This window comes from Euphorbia lathyris, chromosome 8, assembly GCF_963576675.1.
Source record: "Euphorbia lathyris chromosome 8, ddEupLath1.1, whole genome shotgun sequence".
Classification (NCBI taxonomy): Eukaryota; Viridiplantae; Streptophyta; class Magnoliopsida; order Malpighiales; family Euphorbiaceae; genus Euphorbia; species Euphorbia lathyris.
Window position 1 is genome coordinate 25,132,487 of NC_088917.1, and position 19,289 is coordinate 25,151,775.

A 19,289-nucleotide genomic window follows, 5' to 3' on the forward strand; every position below is an offset into this window, starting at 1 on the left:
ATAAAATAAATAACATTATTAATCAAGTTTTATATTATAGTATCATAACTTGATGTATAAGAAAATTAAAAAAAAAAAAATCAAATTCAAAAAATCAAAAGTTTAATGTATCCGCAACAATGATCCAATAAAAAAAAAATCATTGCCATTTGATTTTGATGTTTGTTAGCTAAATTATTGCCATTCCACTAAACGACATACGGTTGCAGTTTTCGTCGGCATCATATTTGTGTTTACGATCCGGCTTTGGCTAAAGGTCGCAAAATGACCAAATTAAACATCCTGGTTCAGCGTGACATACGCAAACGAGGAAAGGCAATAGAGTAATCTTAAATATTTCCCGCCAAAATATTACATACTTAAGCGGAGGGTCTTCCTCTACACTTTTTGAAATTGGAAGCTCAGTCGGAGAGGAAAACATAAGCGACGGCTGAACTGATTGTCTTCTTTTTCTTCTTCTTCAACCACTTGCAAGAAAACATCATTTCTCAATGGTAAATGTGTCTCCCTATTCTCTTACTGCTTATGATAGCTTCTTCCTGTGCAGATCAAATCATGCTCGGATTTGATATATTCATTGTTGTATGCTTTGTTCTTCGATTAGTTTCTATTCAATTTTCTTCCCACTCTTTTTGTTAATCTCGAAATGAAACTTCAGGTTCTTATGTGTATTTGAATGACATCGTGAATTCGCTGTTTAGGGTTTGTTAATTGAAGTTTCATCAATTAGCTCGACAAATCTAATAGAAACAATGTAAATTTTTACCATTATTTCTTTTCTCTTCAACCGAGTATAGTAGAAGCTTAATTGGGCGGTTTGTGATAGAAAATAGTAAGGAGTAAAATCCAGTTTTCTCATTGGCCACGAACTTAAGTTGCTCGAAGAAATGTCTAGCCCAATGAGTTGCGAAAATCACTTGTTTGAACCGCCCGTTTTGTAAGAAATTGGTATTTATTGGCTGAATAGTTGAGTTTGACCGCATTTTCCCAAATCATATATAGGATGTGATTTATTTTTTCATCTTTTTTTCCTCCCTAGTGTTGTAATCCAAATTCCAAATTTATTTTTTCATCTTTTTTTTCCTCCCTAGTGTTGGTCCTTTTCTTTCTCTAGAAGAGATCTTATGTAATATAGAGACGAAAACAATAGAGGCTTTACAGTTCACATTATTGCAACAGCTTTTCAATGTTCTGCACTCTGCTTTCAAATTAAACGTTCAATTTGGATAACTGATATTAAGTTGCTGCACTGTATTGCATAAAATCTAATCTTTAATGTAATTCAATTGTGCTGCAGTCTAAGAAACGAGGGCTTTCATTGGATGAGAAGCGTGAGAAGATGCTTCAAATTTTTTACGACTCGCAGGACTTCTTCCTTGTAAGTGTACTGTAATTTTTAAGTCTTGTATTGTGTACTGTATTTGTTCTTTCTAGTATCGTGCTTTCTGTTCATGCCTTTGGTTCATATATATATCTACAACAAAAGACTAAATCCAAAGGAATTTCAGTTCGTAAAATTTGTAAACCCCAAGTTGGTAGGTTGTCACAGATGTGACTGTAGTTTGCTACTGCAGCTTGGAGAATGAAAAACTGATCAATTCATATTTGTTTGCTTATCATTTCAGCTTAAGGAACTTGAGAAGTCAGGGCCCAAGAAAGGTGTAATTAGCCAGTCCGTGAAAGATGTTATCCAGAGTTTAGTTGATGATGACCTTGTCTTTAAGGATAAGATTGGAACTTCAGTGAGTAGCCTTTTCTGCTGACAGTTAAATGAAACATTGAATACACTGTGTGTACTTGTGAACCTGAAAGCAATAGAATGGTTTCATAGTAACGTTTGCAAGCAACTGCCGAATCTACATCTTGAAGTTGCCGTAGTTGTGTTATTTAAACATTCAAGAGTTGGTCTATTAACTTTATAATGCACGGAAACTCTCCATGACAAGCGTTTTTCCGGCAGATGTGGGAAACGGAAACGCTCGGAAACTGATACGAAACGTTTCCGGGCATGTTTCCGTAATTACCAAAAATATGAAACGCGTCTCTCAGTTTTTAAATGGTTTTCCCTACCTATTTCGATTAAAATTCTGGAAATTCAAACTTTCTATTTTCCAGTTCCTATTCAATCTATGATTATGAAAATTGAAACTTTCTATTTGAGAGATAATTACTTCATTGTCCTTCAATTTAAAGAACTTATCCATATTTCTTTCTCCTATAATCCTTGTCTCTTGAATCTTGATTGAGCTTGAACTTTCTTCATCTTGTTCTTCAATCTTGTTTTTATTTAATGTATTATTATATTTTTAATATTTATAAATATGCCCTATATTTTTAATATTTATAAATATGCCCCTATATTTTTAATATTTACACGTTTCCCCCACGTTTCCGTTTCCTATGTTTTTTAGAAATTACGTTTCCCAGTATCGTTTCCGTTTCAGTTTCCGTGCAACATAGTATTGAATCTCTCATAACTTTAATTTTCAGGTATATTTCTGGAGTCTTCCTAGCTGTGCTGGAAATCAGGTGAATTTTGGGAATCCACTTGTTCATTTCATTTCATTGATGTAATCTTTGGTCTAAATCTAAACTGTTTGTTTAACAGTTGAGGAATATATACAACAAACTTGAAACTGATCTACAAAGCAGTAGAAAGCGGCATGCAGAACTTCTTGATCAGTCTACTCAACTAAAGAAGGGGCGTGAAGACTCTGTAAGGATATTAAATCCTTGTTCTTAGTGAAAATTTCCTACTTTTGTAGGATGAATTATTTTAGGCTAATCATATATAATCATGTGCTTTTACTTAGGATGAAAGAGAGGAGGCTTTATCTGCGCTAAAAGCCATTAAAAACAAGCATGATGAGCTGAAGGTATAACCTGGTCTTTATTTCGCATCAAGTCCTTCTTAACAAATTATTGTAGTTTCTAACAGTTCAACTGATCAGGAGGAGATGGGACAATATGCAGACAATGATCCTGCTGCCATCGAAGAAATGAGTTAAGAGATTCTCATTTTTATAATATCGCATAAGCTTTGTCCTGCCTCAGAAACCTTTTTTTTCCTTCTTCTAAAGAACGCCATAATGTGTATTGATGAGCATCAATTTCAAGCTTAGACATATTAGTTGTTTTATATCTTGGCAGGGAAAGCAATTGAAGTTGCGCATGCAGCAGCAAACAGATGGACAGGTTTGAACTTTTTTAGACATTACTAGTTTCTCTTTGGTGTGGGTATTTGTCTTGAAATTTTCAACTCACTTAAAAATCTTACTTGATATGGCAAAAACCACACAGATAACATCTTCACTTTGCGACAATGGTGTTCAAACACATTTCCTCAGGCCAAAGAGCAGCTTGAAAACATGTACAGAGAGGTATATCTATGATTTTGACTAATTTCACATCTCATGTGTGCTAAATTTGTATTCACTGATGCTGCGTTTTGATTGTAAATGCAGATAGGAATCACGGATGATTTTGACTATTTGGAGCCTCTACCAGTAAGCGCACTTAGCAATCAGATTCTGGAAGGCAATTAATATGGTAGGTTGTAGAGTTGATATGTGTTCCTTTCAGATATATGATATACACTAGTTAACTGACATATTTACTCCAAAACGTGAAAATTATACATACGTCTTGAGCTTGAGTTTTGAAAGTCATTATCTTTAACATCTATTGCGGTTCAATAATCTGATGCTTTTATATCATTAGGCAAGTAAGTTGAATGATTTGCTGACTCTGACAGCACTTTCAATCTTTAAAATCTGGTTTCTGGCAGTGATATATTTCTTGGATTAACTATTTATTTAAATGGGATAAGTTTTAGGTTTGCCAGTTTTGTTTTTCTAGGAAGTGCATGGTACGAAATGCCAAGCAAAACCACTACAACCTTTCAAAATGTAACATAGGACCTTTCAAATATTTATATTTATTATGTTATCAAGACAACAATTAAATGTGTAACATATAAATTACTCATAAGAAAATATATCAAAGCATCTAAAATGTTAAGTGTTTTACCAAAATGCAGAAAATTGTTTTAGGCATCATTTACAAAGAGAGGTTTAGGGTAAAAATAGAAGTTTGACCATTATTAGAAATTTTGACTTCGATGAAAATAGGTTTTAAATAGTTTTTTTGGATTCAAATCTCTAATTTTAAAAGGCTGGTTTTATGAATTTTTTCAATATTTTAATTCCTAATTACTAGTATTTACTCAAACAAATGTTGTTTTGTTTCTTTAAAAAATGAATTATTAACGTCATAAATATATTCATCTACCTACACTTCATTGGTAAATGTCAATTAATAAATCTAAATTTACTATTATGTTTTTAGAAATTATATTAACTAATGAATATTATTGGAAAGTTTAAGAATAATATAAAAACATCAGGTGTTTATTTTAGTAAAATGATAAATTATAAATTAATAGATATATATTAGAATATTTGGTATATAATAGAGCAAAGTACAAAAATAAATTATGTGGTTTTGACCATTTTCAAACACAGACCTGTTTCAAAACTTTATAAACAGGAGTATTGAGATTCAATCCAAACTGATTAACGTTGTTAAAAAAAGTTAAACGTGTCGGTTAAAGTTAAATGGTTTTAAGGGTATTTTTATCTTTCTTTTTGTTTTTTCCTTGCCAATCACTATCTTACACCTCACTATTTCTATATCACCCTCATTTAACTCTCAATTTGCAACAATGGCTATTAAAATTAAACAATTGATTTTGAGGATGTTGAAAAATCTGTATAAAATTAATAGAAAAGAGATCATTATATATGTTCCAATTTGACTTCTTATAATCAAGTTTGGAACGATTTGTCTGATTCGAAGAGGGGATTACTTCTCCTACTTCTCTACTCTCGTTGCATGGATCTACACTCTAAAAACAAAACATTTTAATTTCTACTTTCAAAACCATAAATACTTTGAAAGTAGAAATTAAGATGTTCTGTTTTTAGAGCGTAGATCCATGCAACGAGGGTATGGAAGCACGAGAAGCAGTCCCTTCTTCGAATCAGAAAAACAGTTCCAAAGTTGATTCTGAGAAGTCGAATTAGAACATATACAATGATCCCTTTTTTATTAATTTTGGACAGATAGTTCATTGAAAAAATCAATTGTTTAATTTCAATAGCCATTGATGCATTTTGAGAGCTTAAAGAGGGAGAATTTGAGGAGAGGGAAACGAGGGCGAGTAGAAAACCGATGAGGTGTAAGATAGTGATTGGGTATTATAACAACACTTCCTTTTTTATAATAACACTTTTTATAGGAATGAATCTGCTAGAGATTTTGTCGTTGTGAGACACTGTTGGGTTCGGTTGTGGGAACTCCGATGATAAAGTCAGTAATATCATAGGAGAATAATAAGTATTGAAAGGAGGAGCGTTCTTTGAAGAGTATGGTAGGTGAAGTAAATTTTGACTAATTTTCCTTACATCCCAAATTGGAGGAGAAGCATGGTTATGATCTTTTTCTTCCAACATTAACCTATGTCTTCTATTTTATTTATACAAATGAAAGGATATGAGAGTAATTTTATATATAATTACATTACTAAATCATCATTTACCTTACCTTCCATTCAAACACAACAAGTTATTTTATACACCCCACTTACTTCACCTTACATTACCTTACTTTAATTACACTTCATCCAAACAATGCCTAAAAGTCTAAAACGCTTTTTAGGCTTGTTCAACTTTTAGGCGTGCCTTGCATTTAATGCTCTTCTGTTTAAACACATTTCCTCATGCCAGTAGGAGTGGGATACGTCATCAAAATTTCATGATTCTCTAAGCATCCAGTTTAACACGAATCTCTTCCTGCTGAGTTGTAAAATTTTAGTTTTGCAAAGTTCTTGTAATAATTGCGTATGTATCTTAGTAATTTTTTGGCCAAGTATATGCTTGGTTTTTTCTTTATATTTTTGGCGAGTATGGACTTGTCTTGTTTTTCCTCTAATACTTAATATAAGTATTTTTTTATCTTGAAGTGTTTTGCATGTTTTAAGTTTTTAGTTGAGGATATATACAAATAGGTAGACAACCCTATATCCACATTCGTTGCTTTTTGCATACGCCTTATATGTTTAAGCAAATGTTTTTTCAAAGTATTCTTACTTTGTTTTTGAAAAAAAAAAAAATTATTCATTTTCCATTCGCCATTCTATACATTCATTCATTTTCCATTCGCCATTCTAGGCATTGCCACCCTAGGCATTCGTCATTCTAGGCTTCATTTATTTTTCAAAGTGTCTTTACTTTGTGAAAATTTCACTTTTCATTCGTTATTTTAGACATCCGCCGCTCTAGGCATTCGTCATTATAGCATTCGTCCCATCAGGTTTTATTTTCGTCATTCACCACTCCGGGCTTTATTTTCAGAAGTAAACCGAAGGACAGTTGAGCTTTTCTTTAGATACAAGCTCTTTCGTCGAGATTTGATTGACGAACCTACCCCCGTAACTAAGCACTTTGCCTTCGAGAACAGAAAGGGAGATGTTCATCAATGTAATTACATTAGTAATAGAATTAGTAAGAGCTCTGCCTCAACAAGAGAGTCATTCACCACTCCGGGATTTATTTTCGCTATTCTAAATAAATAAATAGAAAGTCAAAAATACTTCGTGATTATTTGACTTTGACTGTCACGTCAGTTTTTTAACACTGTTAGTCGATTTGGACTGTCTTGCTAATGGAATGAACCATAATACTTTTGTTTGTCAAGCTTTGAAACACGGGACTGTGTTTGAAAATGGTTGAAACGATTTATTTTTGTACTTTCCTCTATATAATATATTATATAATACCGAAGATACTATTAGCAATCCAAGTCTAAAGTTCTTGATTGAATCATAAAGGAATATCTTACTTGTAAAAACCTAAGAATAATTTCATTATTTAAATATAGGAAAAAATATACAAATAAACCTTGTGATTTTCCCTATTTGCAAAACAATCCTCTTAGTTTGTATGTTTTGCAAACATGAGTTTGTACTTTGTAAATTTTGCATTAGTATTTTTAATTGTTCCAAATCACTCCCTTTAGGGATAAATAGTCACGACAACAACTTTTCAAAACTGAATTTGTAAACCGCAAAAAAATACAAACTTCTATTTGCAATCTTTTAAACCACGAAGATTGCCTTTGCAAATTGGCCAAACCTCAAAGTTTATTTTTGTACTTTTCTCTTAAATATATATTTTATGTATTATAAAAATCTAAATTATAACACGTGTACATGATATTTTTTTAGAAGTTGATTAAGAATATAAATTATTGAAAAAGAAAATAACAGTTATACGATATCAATATTGTTATTTGTAATTTTACACAAATAGCTATTAAAAATCGGATAAGTTTTACCAAACAAGTTTATACAAATAACTATTCAAATCAACTAAATAAAAAAAATAATCACCTAACAACTGAACTATGTTTATCAAACATGGTCTTAGTTTTTCAATCAACTTGTTTAAAATATCTTATATATCAATCAAATAACTATGAAACCAATTTGTTCCAAACAACAACAACAGCAAAGCCTTAATCCCGAAATGATTCGGATCGGCTAACATGAACCATCATATAAAACCGTAAAATCAAGTCGTGTCAGCAACACAAATTCTCTCCCTCCACTCTGACCTATCCCCTACCATATTTTCCTCAATCCCCTATAAACGCATATCACTCGATCACATTCCTCCAAGTTTGCTTAGATCTTCCCCTACCCCTCACCACTACATCCATTTGCCACTCTTCAGTCCTCCTAACCGGCGCATCAAGCGCTCTTCGTCTTACATGGCCAAACCACCTTAGTCGGTTTTCCCTCATTTTATTCTCAATAGATGTAACCCCTACTTTTGTCCTAATTATTTCATTACGCACTCGATCATTTCTCGTATGACCACACATCCATCTCAACATACACATCTCTTCCACCGACATTTTATGAATGTGACAGTGTTTCATACATTATCCTTGTGGGAAATCTACATATAAATTCACTTTTAAGAAACTATCTACAAGTAATGATTTTGAATTATGTCAAACAAACTCAGTACTTTTAATATATTTTAAGAATTAAAAGTCTAGAATATATTTTTTACTGTTTATGATTTATAAATTAGAATCTAAAATTTTTAAATTATGGTATAAAATCATAATATATAAAAAATAATGACATATTAGGAATTAAATTGGGTGATGTGACTTAGTTGTAATTTTGTACTTAATTATTGTGATATTCATATATTTGAATATATCTTTGCTTAAATGGATCAATTACATTCATGGCTACTTAACTTTGTCCACATTAACATTATAGCAAGGTCATTTAGAACATTTACTACTTCAATAGCAAGTAAACCTCAAACTTGTAAAAATGATACTCTAACCAACTTCAAAAACATCATGCAAGTGTTTAGCTAAGAGAAAGAAAATGAATGTTTAAACACCAACCCTCGAGCTTGTAAAAATGATATTCTAAGCAGCTTTAAAAAATCATGTAAGTGTTTAGTTAAGGGAAAGTGTTTAATTAAGAGAAAGAAAATGAATGTTTAAACACCATAGTATAATATAATTATGATTATAAACAATTTTAGTTTTTGGATTTATTTTATTATAGGCAATTTTCATAAGTGATCATCTGTTAATAAAATTTTATACCCCATTTTTAAGTTGAGTGTATGTACCTGTTTAAAACCGTTATTATTATAATTAATTATAAAATTACAACTAAATCAGATTATCAAACATAATTCTGAATAGGTCATTACTTTTTATATATAATTTTACACGTTTAAAAACAAATACCAAGAATGCTGAGACCCATGGGCTAAAGCAGAGTTTTCTGCTTTCACAGGCGCCAGATGCACCGAATCTGGCGCATGTGTTACACAGAAGACGCAGCAGCAGCATCTGGGGCATGCCTGACGCCCACTCTCTGGGTGGGTTTTTGTCCCTTTTATCTCTATATCATGGAGATAAATTGTTTGTTACCAAGAGTAACAAACTAAAATGAGTTAGTTACATCTAATATAGTGGGTTGAGCATCTGGTCGTTACCAATCTTAATTAGTACAGATAACTTATAGTAATACAACTTATAGTAATACTTTTCTCATTTATTGTCAACCACAGAAGTACAAACTTATAGGTAATTTCTAGTAGAAGATCGGAAGGAGAAAAGAAGAAACAGAAAGAGTAGTTAGCTCAACTACCTATTCTCAATACTAAAACACAAAGTTGTAGTAACATAAAGAACACTTTGTTTTTATGTCTAATACATACTACTTCCATAACAATCACGCAAAGTTTCACAATTTGATCAACCGTAATTTACTAACACCAAAAACAATCGAAAGCAGTATGTATGAAACCATACAATTGAAAATAGAATGATCAAAGAAGGGACTTGACTCCAAATTGGCACACATCAGCTTTTGAAACACAAAACAACAGAATAAACACTATTTCTCATAATTGTGAAATTGAATCAATACTAGCACCCAGGAGATGATACATATATTTATTTGCAACATAAGTATCCACTAGATAACTTTTCGATAACAATGAGACATTGATATGAAAGGTCAAATTGGCTGAGGAACCACACTTTTTAAACAAAAGATATTCTAAGAGGTAGGGAAGACAGAATAGGATATAACACTGGAATCAAAGATCCAAAATGAGATTACAAGTTTTAGAAGGTAACTGTTCATTTAGATTGCAATCTTTTATGTACACCGTTTGTTGACCATGAACAATGCACTCACGACACGGGAAAGGACTAAAGGAGTAGCAGAATTTCCATAATACAATGTGACAAGTCCTTAAATAAGCTCTTCTGAAATATACGACACGACACCTGAAATTATACAACCAAAAAATTAAGCCTACATGTGCTTCAAAGTAAGCACGAAGCAGTAGAAACTTGGAGAACTGGACAACATTTAATGGAAATAGACGAGTCCAGGATCAATTGATTTTCTTAGTAATGGTTCATCAGTTAATTAATTTCTTCAGAAATTCATTAATACACACAAATTTAGAGTACAAAGAGCACCGAAAAAGAAAAATGTAAACCTGCTTAAAGTGCCATCTCAGCCTGTAAGGCAGCAAGTTCATCTTCCTCAGCTGTGCGCTTTTGAGGAACAGGACGAGCTGGTTGCCTGCCTGATGGTACCTGCACCGGAGCTGCAGGAGCTGTGGTTGCAGGCTGAAGAAGCTGTTCTTCCAATTCAGCACCTTCTAATTCTTCAAGTTCCGCCTCCAATTCATCCTGACAAGTAAACATTATTTAGATATCTCCTATACGTATATTTGATCACTGACTCAAATGAACGCTTATGCAACAAACAAGAATATATGTTAATCAAAGTACAGCTAATACCTCATCAAAATCAGCTGCAGCACCAATGGGTGTTGAAAGTGCCTCTTGGATCTGTTTCATGTTTTCAGTCTGCTCATTGATCTCATCCATGGTCTTGTCCACATCATCAATATTACTGCACAAGACAACAACAGTTTACGGTAACAACACAAACTATATTGGCTCGACAACTTATGAAAGAACGAAACTCATGTTGCACATATCTCTAAATCCAACAAGGTAAAGAAATGAGCAATAAAACAGGTTGTTCACATGTCCACCATCATTCAGAAAGCAATACTTGAAATATTGCCAGGAGAAGTAGCCCTTTAACTTTTTTATGTCCAAAAACAATTAGAGATTCAACATGTTACAACCAATACAAGATGTAAATCATGCAAGTGACGATTCTGGTAAAACGATGGAACGAATGCTACGTACGTGGCTTTTTGCATTGCCTTCATTGCAGATGCTCCAGTCCTCAATGCATCGACAGTTTCTGTGGTTGCTTTTGCACCTTCTAACATTATCATCTGCAACATAATTTATGGCATGAATTCCTAATCAGCATAAAATAATACAGACAAATATATCATAAATAATAGTTGTATAAGCAAATCTCACCTGATCATGAATGCGCAATTGGAAATTTCCTAGCTGTTCTATTTGCTGTTCATATAGCCTCTTCCTCTTCAAACATTGAATAGCCGCTGCAAAAATAGGGTATCGAAAATGGTGTTAATCAATGTCCAACCGGTAAAGAACATCAATTCTACACTTCAAATTTTGTTTATCATTTGTGTGCATAAAATTTAAGTAATCAAATCTATTAACTGAATAAACTATTTGAAGTGGAAAACTCAAAGTAACCATTGTCTATTGTTACTGTGAGACAATTTATGTCTGGGTTTAGGCTTCATAATCTATTTTTCTTCAAAATAGAAAACAAGAGTGTGATTCAATGTTAACAACAAAATGCCATAATCTGTTAATCAACTCTGATGCATGCACCATAGAGAAGTTCATAGCATACAATCTAAAAAAGCAATCGAACTTGTATTTACAATGCTGAAAATAAGATGAAATACTGCAAACTATTCAAGCAGCATGAAAGACTGGGAAATTGCAAACAGAAAATGCACAATACCTCTTTTATTCTTTGCTCGAGTGAATTCCCTAGCCTTCTCAACTTCTGCACCAGCCTTTTTTATAAGCACTTTCTCCTTTTTCTCTAGCATTTCAAGTGTCTAGTCAACATACAACAGAGAATAAGGTTCAGAACAGGAAAAGGAACATCGAGAATGAGGCAATTTATAAGCTTCCAACAAATTTGTTATGCTATATGCATATCGTTGAATACGAAATATGAGAGAGTGCAAAGCAGGCTAATCAAGCTTTCACAATTTCACTAAGGATCCAAGAACCTCTCAAGTCAATTTCTCAAGAAACATCAGAAGCAATAAAATATAACACCAATAAATCAAAATAGCCAGATAAATTAACCAAAAAAACAGAAAGAAACAAGGACACTACCAAATTAAATAACGTATGCAGATTATAGCCCAAAAGTATACAGGATGTATAATTCGTTCGTAATTATACCTCATTTAATTTGTCTAACGTGGTTAGAGCATTGGTTTCCTGCTTGGGTTTTCCAAAAAGCCGGTTAAACATGGTTGATTCTTATCCTCGAATCAAAATACTGCTCCGATCTTCTAAATCACGAAAAGAACTCAACGATATTATATGAAACAAACCCAGAATTGTAAAATCAAGACCGATCTAGCGAAAACGATTAAACGAATTTGGCACCAACCGAAATCCCAAAAATGAAAGAAAACATGGTAAAGAAGTTATGATTAAGAACACAGACCTTTAAGATTGTTGTAGTATTTGAGAAGAGAGATCGAATTAGATTATTAGGGTTCTGGATTCGAACCAGAGACTGACCGATGGGGAAGGGAGAGGTATAATTGGGCTTTTTCTTAAGCGTGTTGTAATCAGAAATGGGAAGGAAGCTGCTTTCCGTTTTCTTCACGCCGTTGAAATCACCATCATTCCACGTGGCACATAGTTAATCGGTTCTGGTTGAATGGATCCCACTTTTTTTATAAATAAATCGCATAATACTCATATAAGCCCTTAAACTAACACTTCAAAATCAACTGAGACCTTAAATTATCAAAAGCATCTATTACATCTCTAAATTAACTAAAATTCATAAATTAACTAAAAATCATTAATTGAATCTTCATCTTATTTAAAATGAAAAGCTGTGATTATTTAACATGAACTATAATAATTTTTGTATTAACTCAAAATATGTTTGGAGAATAGAATCTGAAACTATCCAACCAATGATTCTTTATAAGGATTCAATTAATGATTTTTACTTAATTTAATAACTCAACTGATGATTTTTATTTAATTTAAAAATCTAATTAATGATTTTAATAGTTTAAAATGCTAACTAATTTCCAAACTTAAATTTAAAAAGCCATATAGATGTTATGCCTTCATTTAAACCCAACCCAACATTCATAATAAAAGGGGAAAAAAGGAAAATTTACATGCAAATATCATTTTCAAAAATTATTTACAACTATATTAAATTATTATTTCAATTATGTTAAATAAAAAATATCATCATTTTTAATATACTTTAAGGATTGAGATTTATAAATTAGGAGTGTAGAATATATTTTTTAAGATTGAAATTTATGAATTGGTGTTTATAATTTATAAATTAAGATATAAAAACATATTTAAATTACGGTATAAATTAGGATCACATGGAATGCAATAGTACTTAGAAAATACTATCATTAGAAGGTTCGGAAGTACTTCATTTATTATACTTTAGTCACATACTTAAACGTAGCGAAAGGGCATCTAATATCATGTAGACCTGTCCACGGATCCGGGTACCCGTCCAGGATCGTGTCCCTTGGACCGGGCTTGGACAATGCTAATTGATGTTAGGCCCATCCCGACCCAGATCCGCTAAAGCCCGTCAATTTTTTAGGCTGGCTTGGAATTAATAAAAATAGCGTGGACCGGTCCAGCCTGCCTGTTAATATTAATTAATAAATTTTATATATTTATATATTAAATATTTATTTTTAAGTATTAAATTTTATTTTTTATAATTAAAAAATTATGTATATATGTTTAGGTGGGTTTACATGGGCTGTGCTTGAGATTTGATTTTTAAGCCCGAGCCCAGCCATGCCCGACCCGCCTAGATTACTAGTGGGCTGGACTGAACTAGGTTGGGCTGGGGCTGAGGACTTTTATAGAAAAGCTCGTCTGACCCGGTCCGAGCCCAACCCATGGCCAGGTCTAATATCATGCAAAATGACATCATGTGGATGGCGTGAGCTCTATCTCCTTTGAACGTGCATGTGGATGACGTGAGCTCCATCCCCTTTGAACGTGTGAAGGAGCTTACACAAGAGCAATTATCAGAGCTCCAGCTTCCGTAGACTGGGAAATCTTCTAGAATCCTATATGACAAAGAGGATTCATTCCAAAACTTAGATTCCTTGAGCGACGCGGATATCCTCAACTCATAAGGATTCCTAATTAGAGAAGGGCTTAACCCTAAAAACCTTATATATAAAGAGGTATAGACATATGATAAGGTACGTGGAGTACTATCTCACAACTCGTCCATGCCCTTCAATCCGGTCTAAATCACAAACCGACTTAGATATTGGAGTGTGTTCGTCAGACTCTAGTCCTGTCTGACTTTGACCTACATTTTTGTTTTACAGGTTATTAACGATGTCAGATTAGCAAAGACGATTTGGACACATAAGCAAGATTAGATAACCAGTTATCATAAAAATGGACCAATAGTAGGCAATTAAACCAATTTTTTATATATACCAATTAAGATTGGCTTGAGTAGTTAAAAACTCAAGTCATTTAAACTAGATCTTACATAAATGACACTTCTTAAAAGTTGTCAATGCTATTACCACATCACCAAGCATTCTTTCTAGTACTTTTATTATAAAAATTGCCGCTTTAACCCTATAAATCATTAGTTTATGATCCTGTTTGGTAAAGAGCTTTTTGGGGCAAAATTAGAGGTTTGAGCCATTTGAGGGGTTTTTAACTAGTCAAACATCTAATAGTAGTGGTGTTTGGTGGAGAAATGTTTGAAAGAGCTTATTGGGTTCAAAAAGAATTTAAAAAAATCTCATTTCAAGAGCATTTTCAATTAGTTTATTGCTCCATCTCTTTTGAATGACATTTTTACACATATTTACTACCCTCTAACACACTTTACCATGTCATTATTTATTATTTTACACAAACAATTATTAACAATCAGCTAAGAGCATCTCTAATGGAGTATAATGAACGACTCATTATACTCCTCTATTAAACTCTCTCCCATTGGAGTGAGTTTAATATATTGAGAATTTATCAACCACTCAATAGATATTAAGTTTTTGACTATTTTTATAATATATTTTTAATTTTTAAAATAATATAATGAAGTCTAATTAATTGATTGATACTTTATAATTAAATTGGTGTAGAGTTTAACAATTGAAGTTAAAAAGTTTAATAAAATGAAGTTTATTAAATGGATGATGCGAGACGTATATTAAATTGTTATGGGTATGAAACATGAGAGATGCTGTAAGTTATACCAAACAAGTTTATGTAATAAACGACTCAAATCAGCTAACCAAAAACCTAATCAGCAAATAGAATATAATCATCTATCAGTTAAAAGTTATTTGACAAACAAGCCCCTTATAATTTAGAACCTTGATAAAATGTTGCCAACAGAAAAAAACGCAACATTGTTTGAGCACTCACCATCCTTGGTATTTTTTTCTAACGAAGTGCTATCTTTGTCCCACTCCTCTGTTTGCATACTCCTCCGTCTTCAACAAAGCCAAATCTCTATCTCTCTCAATCTCTATTGTTGACTCTGCACACATCAATGGGTCTCTTCAAGTTAGTATCTTATTTTCTAGCTATTCTTCTATTTACCCCAAAATCCAATTCACTCAGCACACAAGAACTATCTCAAATCCCAGTCGATTTCCTTGACCTTGCAAAGGAACCAGAGCTCTTAGATTACATGGTTAGTATCAGAAGAAGAATCCACGAAAACCCAGAACTTGGTTTTGAAGAATTTGAAACCAGTAAGCTAATTCGAGCAGAGCTTGACCATTTGGGAATCCCTTATAAGCACCCTGTTGCAGTTACAGGTGTTTTTGGCTATGTTGGGACCGGTCAACCCCCTTTTGTTGCAATTAGGGCAGACATGGATGCTCTAGCTATGGAGGTTTGTTTCACTTTTTTTTCTAATTAATTAAATTTGTTTGTTGTTAAGCTGGTTTCTGAGTTTGATTACAGGAAGCTGGGGAATGGGAGCATAAGAGTAAAGTTTCAGGTAAAATGCACGCTTGTGGGCACGATGGCCATGTTGCAATGCTTCTTGGTGCTGCTAAGATGCTTCAAGAGCGTCGCCATGAGTTACAGGTCTTTTTTTTTCTTGAATTGTTTTCAGAGATTGATCTAATTTGTAACTCCTGTGGGTTATATGATTGGATTGGGAGGAATTGAATCAGATTTAGGTATTATTTCTCAGAACCAAGATTAAGATTGAGGAATACTCGAACCCTTTGAATGTCTAAGAACTCTCTCTAATTCTATGCTTTTGACTTTCTAAAACCCATCAATATTCATATACTTTTTCTCATACTTTAAACACACTTTACAAGCACTTTTAGGAGCTAAACCCAGCTCTATACTAATTAGGAGTTATAATTATAGAAATGTTAAACTTTGGACTAAAAAGGAAAAAATTGAATCTGTCGTGGAGCTGCTGCTGGTCGTGCCTGTGGGTGAAAGCTGCTGCTTTGCTAGCATTGTTAGCATTTTGAGCTAGACCGGCGTGCTGATCCACCAGCGTTGTTGAAAATTTTCACTTTTTCATGTGTGTTTCCCAAATTTATTGGTGTCTTTTAGTGTCTAAACTCAAAACTCTTTCGTGTCTCTAACACAACGGGAATAAATTCTTTTATTGTCGAGCCATTCTCAACATGGACATTTCTGGAAGTTATTTGATATTCGAGTCAATCCTAATGTTCCTTGGGATTGCTTTTATCTAGTTATTTCGTAGCATCAAATACATAAGATATAGTAACGATAGTTGAATGGCTTCATATGAAATGAAGAACTTTGGTTAGAGTGAATGAAATCATTGAATGAATTCAATATCTATGAAAGGGTAATTTTGTATTTTTCGTAAATGAAGAACTGCAAAACCCATTGTTGAGTTAAGGAGGCTAATAAATATGATAAAAGGTTCTAAATGGCCTGCTATCATGTTTAACATTCTATCTTGGCAGAAAACTAAAAGAGAGTGCACTTTGATTCCATATCTTAAAATTCACAATGATGTAGCTGACAGTGCAACAGATATTGGATTCATTCCTTTATAAAGACCTCATGATAGCGAAGGACTCTGAACTTCTCCGACAAGTCTGTCTAAAACATTCAGCATTCTTTTTTAACGTAGAACATGCTCTCTTCTTTTGGGTCCTTCTAAGATATCAAAATGGTTTCTCTTGCAACTATACATTTTGCAAACTACTTTTCAGTAGCCGGTCGATAATTTCTCCTTGCTGTTCCTGTATCCATTCTTTTATACTGCAAAAGAGTGTAAATTGCCTCTAACGGTGAATCAAAATGAAGTATAAGCATATATGGTGTCCAGCTAGTACCTGTATCCATTCTCTCATACTTGTAGCATCAATGATGTCCGGCTAGTACCTTAGCTCTTTGGGTTCTTTTATGTCCTTTCGAGGAGTATAAGTGCTGCAAAAGAAGAGTTTACTTTTATGCTTCATTATCATTTATTTATTGTTCTTTCCTCTTAAGTAATTGCTCATTGTGTTTAGAGCAAAGTTATGATTATTTCTTGTGGTTTGGTAGGGAACGGTCGTTCTTGTGTTTCAACCAGGCGAGGAAGGACTTGGTGGAGCGAAGAGAATGTTGGCTGCTGGAGTTCTAGAGAACATTGATGCCATATATGGATTACATCTTTCTGTTAATCACCCAATTGGTACAGTTGCCGGTAGAGCTGGTCCCATTTTGGCAGGCAGCGGCTTCTTCGAGGCAGTGATAAGCGGAAAGGGAGGGCATGCTGCCATTCCACAGCACAACATAGACCCTATTGTAGCCGCTTCAAATGTGATTGTTAGCTTGCAACATCTTATTTCACGCGAAGCTGATCCTTTGGACTCAAAGGTACTCTTCTCGTAAGAAATCGATCATTAGTTCACTTTTCAACATGATTTTGGCCTTGATAAGCTTTCAGTAAGTTTTTCCAACATGAACATTATATGATCCAGGTAGTAACAGTTACAAAATTCGAAGGACGTGGTGCATTCAATGTTATCCCGGATTCCGTTACTATAGGCGGCACATTCAGGGCATTTGCCAAAGAGAGCTTCATCCAACTTAAACAACGAATCGAAGAGGTAAAATCTCCGAAAAGTACTTAGAATTTGCTATTCTTTTGCAGCCATATAAGTGAATTGCGTACAAATGACAGGTTATCACAAAACAAGCTAGTGTGCAAAGGTGCAATGCAACTGTAATCTATGACATAGAAGAGAAACCCTTTTTCCCGGTGACTGTAAATAACAACGATTTGCACAAGAAGTTTACGAGTGTTGCTACAGATATGCTGGGTGCAGATAACGTTAGAAAAGCGCCACAGCTGATGGGAGCAGAAGACTTCTCTTTTTTTGCAGAAGCGATTCCTGGATACTTCTTCTTCGTGGGGATGAAGAATGAATCTCAAGGACTGCTCGCATCCGGTCATTCACCGGATTACAGAGTGAATGAGGAAGCACTTCCATATGGTGCAGCATTGCATGCATCATTAGCTACTAGGTTTCTTGTGGAGTATGAGCTAGAATCCAAACCATTAAAGGGAAACTTGCATGATGAGTTGTAAATATCATTTGAATGTGCCATGTATAAAAGGTAATAACAACCATGAAATATAGTTGCGGAAGCACAACGGGATCTGTGCTAAAAACATTCTAAACACCTCAGTCATTTTTAGAATGTTGATGTAATAATTTACTTCAAAATGGAGCGATTTATACCAATTAAAAAGTCTGATTTTGCAAATTATCTTATATATAAAATCTCATTTAACTAAACATGTATTTTTTTTTTTACTGAAAAATTGTTGTATTTAACTATAGATTTGGTGCACCACGCCATCTGTGTGTCACATATAACAAGAAATAAGCAAATACAAAGTTAGGAAAAGAAGTTCGAATAATTCTAATTAACAATTAACAAAAATTCGTCAGTAGTTTAAGGCTTAATATCAAAAAATTGGTACAGTAATAGAATTCTTAAAACAATCCAAACATCAAAGCCGGTACAGAGGCCGTGTAGGAAATGCAGCGGCATAAGACCTTCAAACAGTGAAAACAAGAAGATAATTAATAAAAAAATATTGAGATTTTAGATAAATGAAATAACTTGTTAGTTACTATTGTATATTATTGTCCTGTTTGGCAGATAGAGGTTTGAAATAAAATTAGAGTTTTAAATCACTTTTAGAGGTTTTACTAGTTAAAATATTTAATAATAGTGTTGGGTTAAAAGCGGTTCGAGATAGCGGATTGAACTCAAACGTTTAATTTATTAAAAAAAAAAAAACTAGTTTTATGAGTTTTTTTATTAGAGGATTACAATATTTATATTAAAAGATTTTTTTTATCCCTAATTACTATCCTTAGTTTCCTTTTTTTTTTTTTTGGTAGGCAAAAAGTTTAGGTAAGGGTATGTCTACCCACTCCCAAGGTCAGGGCAAACCACAGACCTCG

General features: G+C 33.3%; 3 protein-coding genes across 6 annotated transcripts; 2 read left to right on the forward strand and 1 right to left on the reverse strand.

Moving 5' to 3' along the window:
- Positions 1 to 213: 213 nt before the first annotated feature.
- Positions 214 to 5,961, forward strand: LOC136203030 (meiotic nuclear division protein 1 homolog). Of its 3 annotated transcripts, none has more exons than XM_065994064.1 (11): positions 214 to 494; positions 1,298 to 1,378; positions 1,626 to 1,742; positions 2,491 to 2,529; positions 2,609 to 2,716; positions 2,814 to 2,876; positions 2,952 to 3,003; positions 3,151 to 3,195; positions 3,301 to 3,380; positions 3,465 to 3,549; positions 5,787 to 5,961. In XM_065994064.1, exons 1-10 carry the CDS (start codon positions 492 to 494, stop codon positions 3,543 to 3,545), a joined length of 669 nt encoding a protein of 222 aa, XP_065850136.1. In that variant the 5' UTR covers positions 214 to 491; the 3' UTR covers positions 3,546 to 3,549; positions 5,787 to 5,961. The 3 variants fall into 3 exon arrangements, with proteins under 3 accessions (XP_065850136.1, XP_065850137.1, XP_065850135.1); XM_065994065.1 differs by having other exon boundaries at positions 5,790 to 5,961; XM_065994063.1 differs by lacking the exon at positions 5,787 to 5,961 and having other exon boundaries at positions 3,465 to 3,703.
- Positions 5,962 to 9,486: 3,525 nt separating this feature from the next.
- Positions 9,487 to 12,430, reverse strand: LOC136202830 (vacuolar protein sorting-associated protein 32 homolog 2). 2 transcript variants are annotated; one of them, XM_065993748.1, is made up of 8 exons: positions 12,275 to 12,430; positions 12,004 to 12,116; positions 11,549 to 11,648; positions 11,026 to 11,111; positions 10,843 to 10,934; positions 10,423 to 10,537; positions 10,116 to 10,311; positions 9,487 to 9,897 (listed from the first exon to the last, which is right to left on the reverse strand). In XM_065993748.1, the coding sequence occupies exons 2-7, from the start codon at positions 12,073 to 12,075 to the stop codon at positions 10,120 to 10,122; spliced, it is 657 nt and encodes a 218-aa protein (XP_065849820.1). In that variant the 5' UTR covers positions 12,076 to 12,116; positions 12,275 to 12,430; the 3' UTR covers positions 9,487 to 9,897; positions 10,116 to 10,119. The 2 variants fall into 2 exon arrangements, with proteins under 2 accessions (XP_065849820.1, XP_065849821.1); XM_065993749.1 differs by having other exon boundaries at positions 12,004 to 12,113; positions 12,275 to 12,428.
- Positions 12,431 to 15,228: 2,798 nt separating this feature from the next.
- Positions 15,229 to 18,579, forward strand: LOC136203434 (IAA-amino acid hydrolase ILR1-like 4). The gene is made up of 5 exons (XM_065994590.1): positions 15,229 to 15,715; positions 15,787 to 15,912; positions 17,371 to 17,685; positions 17,790 to 17,918; positions 17,993 to 18,579. Exons 1-5 carry the CDS (start codon positions 15,368 to 15,370, stop codon positions 18,398 to 18,400), a joined length of 1,326 nt encoding a protein of 441 aa, XP_065850662.1. The 5' UTR covers positions 15,229 to 15,367; the 3' UTR covers positions 18,401 to 18,579.
- The last annotated feature ends 710 nt before the right edge of the window (positions 18,580 to 19,289 follow it).

Excerpts from the sequence above, each read along its gene's own strand:
- LOC136203030 (XM_065994064.1), top strand. Across the intron at positions 2,530-2,608 it reads CTAGCTGTGCTGGAAATCAG|TTGAGGAATATATACAACAA; the intron begins GTGAATTTTGGG and ends TTTGTTTAACAG. Across the intron at positions 3,381-3,464 it reads TTGAAAACATGTACAGAGAG|ATAGGAATCACGGATGATTT; the intron begins GTATATCTATGA and ends TTGTAAATGCAG.
- LOC136202830 (XM_065993748.1), bottom strand. The coding sequence starts at position 12,075 with ATGTTTAACCGGCTTTTTGGAAAACCCAAGCAGGAAACCAATGCTCTA. Across the intron at positions 11,649-12,003 it reads CGTTAGACAAATTAAATGAG|ACACTTGAAATGCTAGAGAA; the intron begins GTATAATTACGA and ends TATGTTGACTAG. Across the intron at positions 10,935-11,025 it reads AATTGCGCATTCATGATCAG|ATGATAATGTTAGAAGGTGC; the intron begins GTGAGATTTGCT and ends ATTATGTTGCAG.
- LOC136203434 (XM_065994590.1), top strand. The coding sequence starts at position 15,368 with ATGGGTCTCTTCAAGTTAGTATCTTATTTTCTAGCTATTCTTCTATTT. Across the intron at positions 15,716-15,786 it reads TGGATGCTCTAGCTATGGAG|GAAGCTGGGGAATGGGAGCA; the intron begins GTTTGTTTCACT and ends GTTTGATTACAG. Across the intron at positions 15,913-17,370 it reads AGCGTCGCCATGAGTTACAG|GGAACGGTCGTTCTTGTGTT; the intron begins GTCTTTTTTTTT and ends GTGGTTTGGTAG.